This window comes from Panthera onca, chromosome B4, assembly GCF_046562875.1.
Source record: "Panthera onca isolate mPanOnc1 chromosome B4, mPanOnc1 haplotype 2, whole genome shotgun sequence".
NCBI classification, from domain to species: domain Eukaryota; kingdom Metazoa; phylum Chordata; class Mammalia; order Carnivora; family Felidae; genus Panthera; species Panthera onca.
Window position 1 is genome coordinate 119,854,416 of NC_138345.1, and position 14,470 is coordinate 119,868,885.

The following is a 14,470-nucleotide window of genomic DNA, read 5'->3' on the forward strand; positions in this document are numbered from 1 at the left end:
TAAACCTTTTTGAAAGCAATTTGCCAATATGTATTAAGATCCATAGATGGGGGAGGGAGATCCCTGGGGGAGGGAAGTGTGCTGAGCTGTGGCAAGCAGGGTGGGGTACTGAGCACAGGTGGGGTGAGGTGGAGAGGACAGTGTCCTTTCTCTGAGGGAGGGGCTGTTGGGCGACAGAGACAAAGGAGTGTGGGGTAAGCACAGGTCACAATGGGCAGGAGAGGACATAAGGGGTCCTTCAGGGTGGTTTAGGCCTAGGTGGAGGCTTAGGTTTGGGAGGAGAGGAGCAGTACGAATACAATTGGCGGTGAGTTGTGGAATCCAAAAGAGCAAAGGTTATTGTGAACCAGTGTGTCAGGCTCAAGAGGAGGCCCCTCCCCACTCCAAGTGAATACCAACATCTGCATGCCTCAACATCTGTGCACTCTGACATCTACTGGAACCCCAACATCTACGTGCCTCGGCATCTGCAAACCCTGACATCTACTGGGGCCTGGATCTCTTGCTTCTCCACATCTGCACACTGTAGCATCTACTGGGGCCTAACCTCTGTGGGCCTCCACATCTGTGCACCCTGACATCGACTGGGGTCCCAACATCTGTGCACCTTGACATCTATTGGAGCCCTGACCTCTACTCCTCAACATCCGCATATGGTAACATCTACTGGGGCCCTGGCATCTGTGCACCCCAACATCTCCATTCTCTAGGCAGAGCGCAGTATGGTGCAGATACAATAGTCTCTAGCACTGAGCAATTGGTAATTAGCACCCCCACCCTGTCCTCAGTTGCTCAGAGACAAAAAAGCCTGCAGAAGACCACTGCTAGCCCACTTGCTAGAGAAATCAGGGAAAGAGGACACCCTGCAAAGTGTGGTAAGGTGTGGAGGACCCCTAGGAGCTGTCGTGGCAAAAAATAGCCATGAACAGCCAATTTAAGTTACCACATTACACAGCCCAAAGCAGCCCTGCGATGGGTATGTTTAATACCTCCATGGGGAAACTGCAGCAACAACTGTACAAGGGAGAGTATAGTATATTCAAGTATGCACCAATGTTTGAGAGTGACTTTATACAGGTCAGCAAAAAAGGAGAAGTGATTGATGTGCACAACCGTGCCCGAATGGTAACTGTGGGCATCGTTCGCACCAGCCCCCACCTCACACTACCTGATGTCATGCTGCTGGCCCGACCAGCTGCTATGTGTGATGACTATAACAGATATGGCCCTGCCACCCCGGAAACACGTTACAAGCCTACACAGATCTTAGAGCTAACCAGGCTGCTTCCCTTGAAGTTTGTAACGATATCCATCCATAATGGTAAAAAGCAACAGCTCCACCTGAAGCTTGCCACTGGCCGCTCTTTTTACCTTCAGCTGTGTCCCCCTTCCAACACAAGAGATCTTTTTGTCCACTGGGAAAACCTCGTTTACATTCTGAGACCACCAGTAGAGGCTTACAGTGGTTCCCAGGCCATCCCAGTTGGGAACACACTGGACATAACTGGGTTTGAAGAGAAGAACAAGAGCCCAGGGGTAAGTCTGCGCAAAGACTCTAAAAGATGGGGGCAGAGTGCTGAAGGAGAAGAGCTGAAAGTCCTGCAGAGCCATTGGTACTGAGGCTTACCTAGAAAATGCATTGCATGTAGATGGTTCAGGGCCACAAGAGCCTCCATTTGTAGGCCATGTCACATTGGGGAGTGCTCCAGAGTGTTCCCCAAGGCTGTATGTCAGAGCTTCCTTAGCTTCCTTAACTCTTAATTTCATATCCAATACTGTGTCGCCATGTGTGGCATCCTGACCATCTATTCTTGAACATACACTGCTACATCCAGGTAGGCTGATATGTTGTGGGATGTAATGCCTCTACCGCCATGTACTGATTTTGCATACATCAGTGGCAGAGGGATGTGTTTGTGTGCATGTTTAGTAGCTATCAGAATATTAAAGTGCATACCACTTGGCCAGCAGAAATACTAACATAAGGGTATAAAAAGTAGTCTATGAGGATATTCACTGGTGAATTATAACAGTGCTCTCACTGGCACTGGAATTGTATGAGCAAAACTGGAATGATCATCATGGTCATTGTAGAGATACTAAAGAGGGGAATTCCTGCAACAAATGGGAGATTGGATTGAGACCTCAAAATTCTTATCATAAGCCCTTGTTGTTTAGCTAGAGGAATAAAAGAAACAGACCTTTCTGCCCTCACTTTCTTTATTTCACTTGTCTTCCCCCACAGGCAAATGTCATTCATGTCTATGGAAAGGATCAAGATCAAGTTGGCATCAAGAGTCTTCACATGAACCCTACAGTGTTTGAGACCACCTATCATGGTTATGCTGGGGAGGAATGAATTCATCAAGCCTCCCACACATACTGCATTCAAGAGTTCACATACTTCTGCAGTCACAAAGCCTATAGCATTTGATAAAAGGGCAGGGATGGCGACAGGAGCAGCCTTTACAGATCCAGGAGGAAGCACAGCTAGAATAGCCACAATGGGTGCATTCAACATGTCTTAATACTATTGTTAGCAAGGGCTGCAAGCCTTTCTTGTCTTGAGAGGGTACTTTCAGCACATCAGTAGGAGATACTGGCCTCTTCCCAGAGGGCAGAATAAATATGGTGATTCCAAGAACAGAAACTACTGGCAAGCCCATTGCAAAGGCAGCTAACAGCTCAGTATTGGGACCCTTTATTACAATCTTGCAGAGTGAAGGCTACATGAGTGAACAGGATGGAAGTCAGAGACCTCCACTCAGCAGGATTGACTCTTTCGGAAATAGCCTCAAAGTCCTATACTGCACGTGGTGCAGAGATGGACACCTCATCCAAGACTGTGGAGGAAAGAAATATCACCCACCCTAACACAATTCAACTCAGATTCTATGCTCTAATGACATATGCTCTGTTAATAGGGAAAGGTAGTAATAAAAACAAATGGCAATTTATTATCAGGCTCTGAACTATCTTTAACTTCCTCTTAACTTGATATTTGTGATTACATGCAGATGACAGAATAAAATGTTTAAGATTACTCTCAGAGACCCTCCTCCATTTATCATCAATATGTATTCACCAAAAAAAGTCTAAAATTTACTAAATACATAACCAGGAACAAAAGCAAATGATAGTGATGATGATGATGATGATGATGATGATGATGATGATGATATTATTGTAAGGCATGTTGAAAACTAATTATACTTTACAGAAAGAACTTCATTTCCTCAGTCTCTTTATTCTTGTTCTTTGCCCAACTTAAATATTATTTAACTGCTTTGAAATTATACTAAAGTACCCAATATATTCTATAAGTCTTTATTTTAATTCCTTGATGTTACTTAAAATTCTAAATTTCTTGACATTTTTACAAGAAGCAATTCCTTTTAAATTCTAAAACTTAGAATTCTAAATAACATCTAGTCACAATGGAAGGATAAAATGCCGTATTAAAACTAGAAAAACAGAAAAATGAGCTGAATAAAAGCTCAATTTAAAATCTAGACAAAAACTGGAGATTAGATAATCTTAGAAGTGTAAGATCTACAGGATCATCCAATGTTCTAATTTTTGCAAGTAAAAAATCTATTTAAGACTCTAAAAGTAATACATCACATAGTTTTAATTAAGTCTGTATTTCCATAATCCTCATGTTTCTGAAGCTTAGCACCATGCTTTGAATGAAGAAGATATTTGACACATATGTGCTGGATCCAATTAAATTAAGGGTTATAAATGTGAAATAAATATATATTATTCGAATCCAAAAGTCTGGGTATATGGAAATTTGCATAGCAGCATACTAATTCCACTGATCCCAAAGGCTCCTACACCAAACTGTAAGGTAATGGTTTTCCATGAGGCCTTAAAAATCATTAAGCCAAGCACTGTGCATATGAGGCCTCATTTTTTGATGACCCCTCACTATATTTAAATAATTTAAATGATTTTTAAATCATTTATTATTTAATAAAATCACAAATATTTAAATATTTAAATGATTTTAATGACCCCCCCCCACACACACACAATATTTCAGGTCTGAAAAAAAACAGCTTCAAAATAAAATCCTGTTATTCATGAAATTTATGAAGATTTTTAATTTTGAAGCTGGCCTGGAAAATCCTGAGTTCAAAGCTATTGCAAGTTGTAGGGTAAATTTACATTTGATGTGTCTCCAATGTCATGAGAAATGTATTAAATTTTATTGTAAATACATAACATATGTTAAAGGAGAGTCCACCAACAAAGTGAAAACATTAGAAGCCCAGAAGAGAATATTAGTAAAAGAATTCTACTTTTGATTCATTATATTAAATACAGTAAAAAAAAAGATACTACATTTCAAGTAAATTTATAGATGTGATGCAGTAACAAAATACCAATAAGGATACTTTTATAAAATATAAATTTTTAACAGCAGACAATCATGTCAGCTAAATAATGCAATCAAGATTTCTCCTGCCATGCATTATATGTAAAAATATCAAAACTGAGTCATGTGGTTTTAAAAATAGGACAACAGAAATAAGAGATTTCAGAAGAACACCCAAGCCAAACACGATGCGATATAATGAGAGGAATGAGAGTTATATCCAGATAAGGTGAATTAAACAAAAAAAATAAGACTAAGAAGTTTAATGAACTTGATAGTTTGAAAAAGTACACAGAATACACTCACACACACAATGTAAGGGGGGAAAAGCCACAGCCTGGGAAACCATTGTGTAGTAAATGTAACTACTAAATATTATTTGCCAGTCTTCACAGGAAAATGGCCAAATAAAAGTATCCAGTAATAAAAAAATTGTAAACCAAAATCAAGTTACTACCAACCCTACTACCAAGCCTAATAAAATGAAAAAAATAAATGTTTAGGAAGGTGGTAGAGAAGGAAATTCTAGTCATATATTATTGATGGCTTAGAGCCCTAATACTTTATTTTATGAAACAGAAAAAAAAAGAGATAAAGGCATTCAATTTACTGGTAAACGTTAAGCAGATAAGGTTATATTAATAAAATAAAACCAATGTTTCTTGCTGTTCTTTCTCCTATATCTTTATAGATATGATCTTTAAGTGAGGAAATGAAAGCATTGAACATGCACATTGTTCATTGTTTTACTAATTATTAATACTGACAATATGTCAGGGACTATGGCCTTAGAAACAGATATTAAGCAATACATAGTCTCTACCATTATGGAACTCATAGTCCAGTATATATTGATAACAATTCTGATTCAGATTGGATTAGGATACTGTCTTAAAGTCCTATAAATAGTTCGTGTTAAGATGAAGAGATTCTGTAAGTACTATATGCTGATTTGATTATCTCCATAATAAATTCATATGGGACTTGAGTGGCTATGACCAATTTGTGACATAAGACATGAAAAATATGATTTTTTTCTTGGACACAATTGCTTCTACTTATTGCAAAATAGAATATAGTATTTTTGAAATTTAACACTATCTTGGACAATTACTGTGAATTATTTTCTGTCCTATGTCCTAGACTGTTTTTCCACCTATGCACTAAGTAGTTACACATACATACCTTTACCATTACACTGTCTTTTGTATTAAGTGTTTTTTCGTATTTTCATTGTGGCTTTAAATTTCCTAACTCTGGTTAATTTTACTTAATTCTCAAATTCCTCCAAAGACTTGTGGTACAAAACATAAATAGGAATTTGAAGGTGATACAATAGAATAAAATTGACTTAATGAATCATGAGATGATTTCAAAGTTATAGTCAATGTTTTTAGTGTTCTGGTATCATTTTGGATTGTACTACATAATCTTCAGTGGTAAACATTATTCTACAATGTTTCATTGTGCTAAAAAATTAAAAACCACTGACAATGCTTTTAAAGAGCCCCAATATGTTTCCTTGTAAATAATTTTTATTATTTTAATAAAACTTATAATTTGAAAATAGCATTCCTTAAAATGAGCTATTTCTAGATCATAAATATGAAAACCCTCATAAACAACTCAATTTTTCTGGAAGTAGCATCATGATCAAAATAAAACCACCACATAAAATGATGTAAAATATGTATTTGCATATGCATACATGTACAGCAAGTTAGATAAACATCTTACTGACCTTTAAACGAAGAAAAATTACAGGGTGAATAAGATAGTAATTGGATTTCCAGGAAGAGAGAAAAGATTTCCCTAAAAACATAAACTATTTTGGTGTTTTATTATATCTTAAGAAAAGCAAACTGTTACCTGTGCAAGAATTGGGAAGCCAAGGTTCCTACATCCATTACAAGGAGTTAATGCTTCCCAGAGTCCTGAGGGCCCACAAGTGTTTTCATCATCATCATCTTCTTCCACTTCTCCTGGTGACAGATTTATTGTAGATGAAGTCCTCTGAAATTAAATGTATATTATACCAATATATTATATCAATGTTATTTAGATATCTTAATATCAATTAAATTACATTAATTTCTTATAGTGTATGTTAGCAAGCAAAATCAGTTTAATATTCACCATAGTTACGTGGCTATGCCATGTGACTAAGCAAAAACCATGCATAATTCAACCTGAATGTTTAAAAAAATTGAAAGTGAAAAAAAACGGATGAAAAAGGATAGGATACAAAAGGTTCATAATGAAGAACAGGACATGAAAATGACCCAAGAAAATATCTCAATAGCAACAAATGAGAAAAATCTTATGATTTCTAAATGCAATCAGATGAGTAGCAGGAAGATACATTACTGAAACAGGAATTGCTAAAAAGCCCATTTTTTCACAATGTCTTCTTTTCAAAAAAATGAACTTCATAAAATTTTATATTATACGTGTAATAAGGGTAATATTTTTTAAATTAATAGTGGGATTTCCATGTTGAACCTGCATATTTACTTTTGCTATTTCCCAAATCCCATTAAAATGACAGAAAAGGGCTTGTAAAAAATGGTCTAAAGCATAAGAACAAGGACAACAGGAAAAAGATTAGAAGAGCAATAACAAGAAAATTTTAAGAGAATGATAAAGAAATGGGTAGGTATTACCTGATTTAGCAAACTTGAGAAAACTGAAAACAAAATGTTGGCGAGGAGGAATAAGTAGCATGTCTAGGTATGACTTGACACCATTAAAAGGGCTTAAGAATTCTATATTTGAAAGAGACGCTTAGACCCATCTTCTAAAACGGCCAAGAAACTAAACCTTCACCACTAACAAGAAATTGGAGGTTTATTTTCTGGTGAGATTGAAGCAACGGATTATGAATTCTAACAATCCATGCACAGTGAACAGAGGGGTGTCTGTAAAAACAAATAAATTAACTGAATATCTAGTAGCTGTAGACTCCCAACCTACCCCAGGGTCTGCCTACATTTGCCTTAAAGAACATGGCAGCTAGGTTTATATCCCCCAAGTAGGTAGGAGATGAGAATGTACCCCCCTCTGTAGAAATTGACCTCCCAAGAAAAAAAGATCTATAGGTACCTAGTAAAATGATAGGGGTCTATGCCTTAAATCCTACTATGAAGCCCATCTCTCAAAAAAACTACACTCATATAAACAGTTTCTAATTTTTTAGGTAAATATGAACAAGAATCCAAGCACCATCACACATTTGAAGGAAGCCTTTAATAGAGACCAAAATAAATATACAGAAAAAATTAAAAAATAGTATTCACAAAGAAATAGAAGATCTTTGCATCCATCAAATAAGAACAATGCTACAAAACTAATAAACACATAAAACCCAATAGAAGAGATGGAAAATAAGGCTGCAGAAACTCCCTAGAAGATAGAACAAAACATGAGGAGAAAATAAAAGTTGAGAAAACTACAGGATCAAACTAAAAGGTCCATGTAGATAATGGGAGGAAATTATCAAAGAAACAATGCAAGGAATTTTGCCAGAACTGATGAAAATTCCATATTCAAAGAGCCTGGTGAATGCTCAGCAAACTGAATTAAAGAAAAAAAAAGGTAAAAGTCTTCAGAAAGTTGGATACAACACTGATATATCATGATTATTGAAGTTAGTCAAGATACTGTATATATTAAATTATAAATGGCCCACTTGCCCCTCAAAAAGTTGTTCCTTTAAGCAATAAAATATATGACTTTAAAATATAAGATTTTGTTTTTCTACATTCACATCTTAAATTTCCCCTCATCAATTTTCAGTAACTGAGAAATCATAAACTTAAAAAGCCCCTTAAGCAGTTACAGTTTATAAGGTAACAATAATAATAACAGCTATAATCTATTGAACATTTACTATGTGACATTATAAGATCATATTATTCACACAAACTAAGGCACAGAGAGGTCAAGTAAAACCAAGATCACAGAACTGTTAGTGGCAGAATAGGATTCTAATCCAGACTACCTGACTCTAGAGCTGACCCCCCCACCCCCCTTGACCACTATGTTACGTGGCTTCTCATTCAGCACAATGTTGCTGTAAAAAGCAACATAGTGAATAACTGAGCTGATGCAACTGCAGTTTAAATTTCAAAAGTATATTTGTTAGTATATTTCTGCTACATAAGGATATGCCTGAAAGCAATTTGCTATCTGTGACAACCAAACTTTCTGTAATTTGATACATAGTAGCCCATACTTTCATAAAAATACATTTCTCAAATCAGTAATAAAAGATGATTATCACAGGGATTTTTCATCCTACAGATACCCTGGTGAGAAAATCCTGGGGCATCTAAAACTTTATTCTAGCAAGATCAATGTCTGATCATGTCTGATCAATGTTGTGTACAAACCAGAATAAAATAACCAATAGGCATCTCATTCACCAACTCATGATCAGTTGTTGGTTTGTTTGGCCATCAATGTTGACATGGCATGGCACTATAAATCATTACATACATGGCAAGAATTATTATCATTTCACAGATTAATCAGTTCTTTTCTATTTTTGTTAATGGTGCTATAATTATTTGATCTAATCTTACTGAGAACTTCCTCTACCCCAGAGAAAAATTCTCTTTTTGTCTCTTCCCTACTCATACATCTCCAATTATTTCCCACTGTGCAGTAAACAATATCCAAATTCCTCAAGGTTATAGGGTCAAACTATTTTTCAACACTTTTACTTACTCTACTGTACTCACCCAGACCCCAACCAAGTGGAACTGCTTATCCTTCCTTAATCATGCTCAATACATTTATTCATGCCTTCCATCTTATGTCTCCAGGAAGCATATTGTACTGGTTAAAAATATAGGCTCTAAAATTAGTTCTGAATTTTTGACTTGCCTACTTATTAGCCTACTTATTATGGTGATTTTCATCAGATATGACCACTGTCAGCCCCACTTGCCTTATCTGCACAATGGAAAATAATATGGCAGGACTCCTCTCAGATTTTTTTCCTGATAATTAAATGAGGTAATGAACATGAAGTGCTTGAAACATAATAAAGTTTTAACAAATATTAACTATGATTTTAGCTATTATCTTCCTATAATCACACTGATCCCTCTAAATACAGTTCAGATTTCACTTCTTTCCAGATTTCCCACAAAGAGAAATGATGTGGTTCTTTTGTAAATGTCTATAGCCCTTTGTGTTTGAGTATTATGATATTTCACATATACATTGAGATGATAGATGGCATAGTGGCAAAAACAAGCGTCTATGAAGTCAGATAGATACATATTTAAATCCTGTCTCTGCCATTTCCAAGCTGTGTGACTTCAAGCAAATCATATAATCTTATTCATCTTAGTTCCCTTATCTGAAAAGTAGGAAAAATAGTAATTCCTCCTTGATAGGGTTGTATGAGGATAAAATTAATTGCATGACAGTGATTAGCAAATAAAAAATAATAAATACATATTGCTATTTTTATTATTATCTTTATCCTGAGATACACACACGCACACACACACACAAACCCCAGCTTATTTATCCTAGTTAATTGTAAGTTATTTGAAAGCAAACATTGTCTTACATTTGTATCTCTTACAATGGGTATGCATAATAGAATTTAATATTTATTGAATGAATTATCAGTGAATTTCAAACTATCATTTTCATTTAACTACCTAGAAAATTTTACTAATATTAAGGGGTATATGTAATTGCATCACAAATCTCATTATAGTTACTTTGGTTTTATTTTATATTAACCATTACCAGCAGCATTAGCAGAAATAACAAAATTTATCAGTGGTTTAGTACTGCCCCCTAAAGACAGTATATAAATTAACTGTGTAAAACAATTTTCCTCTTGCTGCTTTACAATTTAATATGCCTGGAAAAGATTTTTATCAAGCTAAATATAATCTTCAATTATTTATGAAAAAAACCATAAACACACTTAAACTTGGGAGCTTCCTTTATTTCAAATACCTTTGAATATTTTTATTGGAGATCCAACTGTGTTCCTAAAGTTCCAGAAATTCTTCCATGAAATATAGACCTAAATTGTCATGGTTTGAGCCTATTATCTTTCCTGTTTAATACACAGTAATTATGTCAATGAAAGATTGGACCAGTTCTACATTGTCACAAAGGACCAAACTCACAATACATAAATACCATGGGAAGACAAATTTGAACTCAATCAAAGAAAAATACTTCTGGAACAATTATATCAGTCTAACATTAAAGAAATGTGATTTCTTGGTGAGGTTATGTATTTATAGACATATATATCATATTTTTTCATTGTGGCATAAGCATAATAATGTACTAAATATCTGTAATGATGCTTTATAGTTTAAAAAATGATTTCAGATATAGAATAGTCCAATAAAGTAGGGTGGGGACTATCCCTATTTTACAAGTGAAGAAGCTGATGCTCTTGCAACGTTATTCAATTTGCAAGATCATCCTACAAATGAGGCTAGATTATAATCCAAGTCCTTTGACTCTAGGTGTTATAATCTTTCTTCCACACCATGGAACCAAGCTCCTAATTAGTAGAGCTCTTCAAAGGTACAAGAGATATTCAATTCAAGATGTTCAGAATATCCACAAAGAAATTTGTCATGTGACAGTTTATAATTGATGGCCTTTAAATTATTTTTTAACTCTAAACTTCTATAAATCTATGCAGTTAAAGTATAGGATTAAGGGCCAGTTATGATCCCATAGAGACCCTTTAAATCCTTATCAGTCAATTCTCTAATGCATGTCTTTATAAACATGGTGGTGAGAGGGGGAGGGAAAGGTCAAGGGTATCCATGTCCTGTCCAAATGTTCCTGGAGTCGAACCTTAGGGGCTCGACTTAGCCAGAATATAGGACAGCGGTATGTGTGTGGGGAAATGGGATGATGGAATAGACAAGACTCATCCTACAAGAAATACAAAATGAAAAAAAGTAGGAAAACCATCCCATTGAACTGTCAATGCAAAGGGACCAGGCAGAAAGCCAGGCCCCAGGACATAGGCAACCATCAGAAACGGAGATCAAAACAAAGGAAGACCATTTGGAATGGAAGCCAGCAAACTGGATGACTGTGGAGCTGAATCAACAAGTCTGTTTGTCTTTGTTTTTCAAAAAATAAAACTGATTTATGGATTTTTAATAAAATTTAAAGCAATACATACTTATTGTAAAACAAACCATTCCAAATTAAAAGTTATAAAGGAGGAAATGACGCTTTCCTAAACTCATTCCCACTGTAAACATTCAGTGCATGTCTTTTCAGATTTTGTACTTGCCTGATGATTTTGCTAGGACAAATTCATAAATATGCAATTGTATGCCAAAAAGCACACCCATTGAACTTTGTATATACTGCCAATGTTGCCTCTATAACTTCCTCTCCACACAGTGACCAGGGAAGTTTTTCATTATGACAACAAGATCGTGTTACCATCTTCCTTAAAAACATTCAATAGTAAAATTCAAAATTCTTCATGATCCAAAAGGCTGGATATGACTTGCCCTTACTTGCCTCTCCAATTTTGTCCTACCACCAACCTTCTTCCTCCCCTTTGCTCATAACATGTAAACAAACTACACTGTCTGTTTTCCTGCAATGTATCAAGTTTCCTCCTACCTTGAACTTCACATACCATTTCTCTAGGAGAGACTGTTGTCTCCCAGAAACACATTCTCTCCTCCCCTATTTGTCTTTAGTAACAGAATATCTAGCTTCTTTTTCTATGATTACAAAACCCTTTTAGTTGGGCGTATGTCTGCTTTGAAGAAAGACATTTCCCAACCCCTGTTGCAGCTAGGTGTGGCCATGTGATTAACTCAGAACCTTACAGTATAAAAGTGTTAGTAGAGTGATGATACATGTATTCCTTCCTCCACTTGCTTTTTCTCCTGATGGGAATGCTAACGAAATGGCTGAAGCTGGAGCAGTCATCTTGAACCATGAGGCATCCTTGCAACTAGAGAACATACACAATGGAAAAATAAAATAGAAGAATCCTGGATTCCTCTTGCTGGTGAATACTACGAGCCTTGGACTGGTTTAGCTCTAAGCTTTGTAAGTGGGAATGAAATAAACTTCTTAAGCCATTTGTTATTTTGGATTTTCTGTTACTTGCTATTGTACCAAATCCTAATAAATAAATTGCGGGAATGTTCTCTTCTCATCTTTGTCAGGATTAATCTTATTTGTGCTTGAGGTGTGAACTTAATTCCCTTCCTTTGGTAGGCTTTGGTAGGTCAAAATTAGTTTCCTTTCTTACATGTTTTCACAGTATCCTGCTTTTTTAAATAACAATTATTACAAACATAATTTTACAGTTACTTGTGTGATTTTGATTCAGTATCTCCTATCCCTACTCAGTTACAAGCTGCCTGATTGCAGAGATGTCTGTCGGATTAGCTACCACAAGCACTGCACTTAGCACAAGTCCCTGGAACATTGAAGAATTTTTCATTCCATAGGTGTTGAGTGAATAAATGAGTTAAGGAAATAAATGCCAGCTTGCCTTCAAAAATGTTTTATTAATGTGAACATTTACACCAATTTAACTATAGCCCAGATCTTAGTGTCCTTTATCTTGACTCCCCTGAATTCACTTGCTCTCACTGTGTTCATCTTATATTCAAGCTAATGTAGAAGTCAGCACCTATTTGATTTCATTAAAGAACACATTCATACCAGTCATTAGCAAGCATTTTATATTTTACCAAAAACTTTGTAGCAGAGAAAGAGAATGGGCTTTAAATTGCACAATTTAACCTCTCCTTCCCAACAAGTATTTTTCTCCTTGTAATGATGGTCTAGTAGGAGGGTGCTTTTCACCGCATCCACTAAGAAGTGCCCAGCTTCTTTGATGTTTATTTCCTCCCACAAGCTTATTCCATTAGTTCTTCAAATTCCTCTCTTTTATTATGCAGAGCAGCTTAACTCTAGCATACATTTTATCTCCAAATTACACAACTAATCCCATTACACAAGTGACCTTATACAGGGAATATTATTTTTTGTCAATTTGAAAGACAAGAGAAAAAGATATATCAAAAATATTTTCTTTTTTATAGAATTTTAAAAATTGGGGATCTAAGGGCCTACTGGAATATTGAGAGAGGAAAGAAAATTGCAAAGTGTTAAACTGGTTTATTTACACCAAAACTATGACAGTGCCAATGATCGAACAAATACAGGTCAATGATCATATTACTCAAAAGGGAGCAAACTCACGTATCTTAAATTCAGTCTTGAGAAAGAGACCACCTGCTACAATTTCATATATAGCAATGCCCAGAAAACTTAGTGTCAAATGAAATATCCTCATTAGCTTATCAACACTTAAACATCTGTTTGATTTTCTGAAAATAACTCTGCAGAGTTACCCTACACTAGCTTTGCACCACAGTCACTCCAGGTTAGTGTAAATTCACAAAAACTGTAATATTTAAGTGCTCTGAAAAACAAAATTTTTCTCACATTTATATGGAGTTACCTGGGAATCCTAAATAGCATTTATATCTTCAAGGAAAAGAAAGGAAGAAGAAAAACAAGTCTTTATGCCAACGAGCACACTGAGTCCACCTAGTATCCACACACCAATGATGTTTTTCTGTACAATAAATGTATTTTAAACTTGGAGATTTGCCAGTATCAAAAGTATTTCACACTTACTGAAGTATGGACTTACTATTAAAGCAACTATTTTCAGTTGCAAGAAATACTGAAGAATAGATTAAGGAGAGCTGTTCTCTTTTTAATAGGACATGAGACATTGCAATTCTTTTTTTTTTTTTATTTTTATTTTTTTCCAATATATGAAATTTATTGTCAAATTGGTTTCCAAACAACACCCAGTGCTCATCCCAAAAGGTGCCCCCCTCAATACCCATCACCCACCCTCCCCTCCCTCCCACCCCCCATCAACCCTCTGTTTGTTCTCAGTTTTTAAGAGTCTCTTATGCTTTGGCTCTCTCCCACTCTAACCTTTTTTGAGACATTGCAATTCTTCTAAAACTCTCAGTTCCAGCTAATTTTGTCCCTACCTGCTACCGGCTTACAGGGTTGACA

At 35.7% G+C, this 14,470-nt stretch overlaps 2 protein-coding genes across 14 annotated transcripts in view; one reads left to right on the forward strand and one right to left on the reverse strand.

The window, feature by feature from the left end:
• Positions 1-14,470, reverse strand: part of ANKS1B (ankyrin repeat and sterile alpha motif domain containing 1B) — a 1,079,287-nt gene that overhangs the window by 779,464 nt on the left and 285,353 nt on the right. For all 13 annotated transcript variants that reach the window (XM_060656669.3, XM_060656668.3, XM_060656666.3 and 10 more), the window contains exon 9: positions 6,254-6,397. In XM_060656669.3, coding sequence (XP_060512652.3) covers positions 6,254-6,397 — 144 coding nt within the window. The remainder of the gene's footprint in view (positions 1-6,253; positions 6,398-14,470) is intronic.
• GARIN6 (golgi associated RAB2 interactor family member 6) lies at positions 113-2,626 on the forward strand. Its single transcript, XM_060656690.3, has 2 exons — positions 113-1,536; positions 2,246-2,626. The coding sequence occupies exons 1-2, from the start codon at positions 922-924 to the stop codon at positions 2,357-2,359; spliced, it is 729 nt and encodes a 242-aa protein (XP_060512673.3). The 5' UTR covers positions 113-921; the 3' UTR covers positions 2,360-2,626.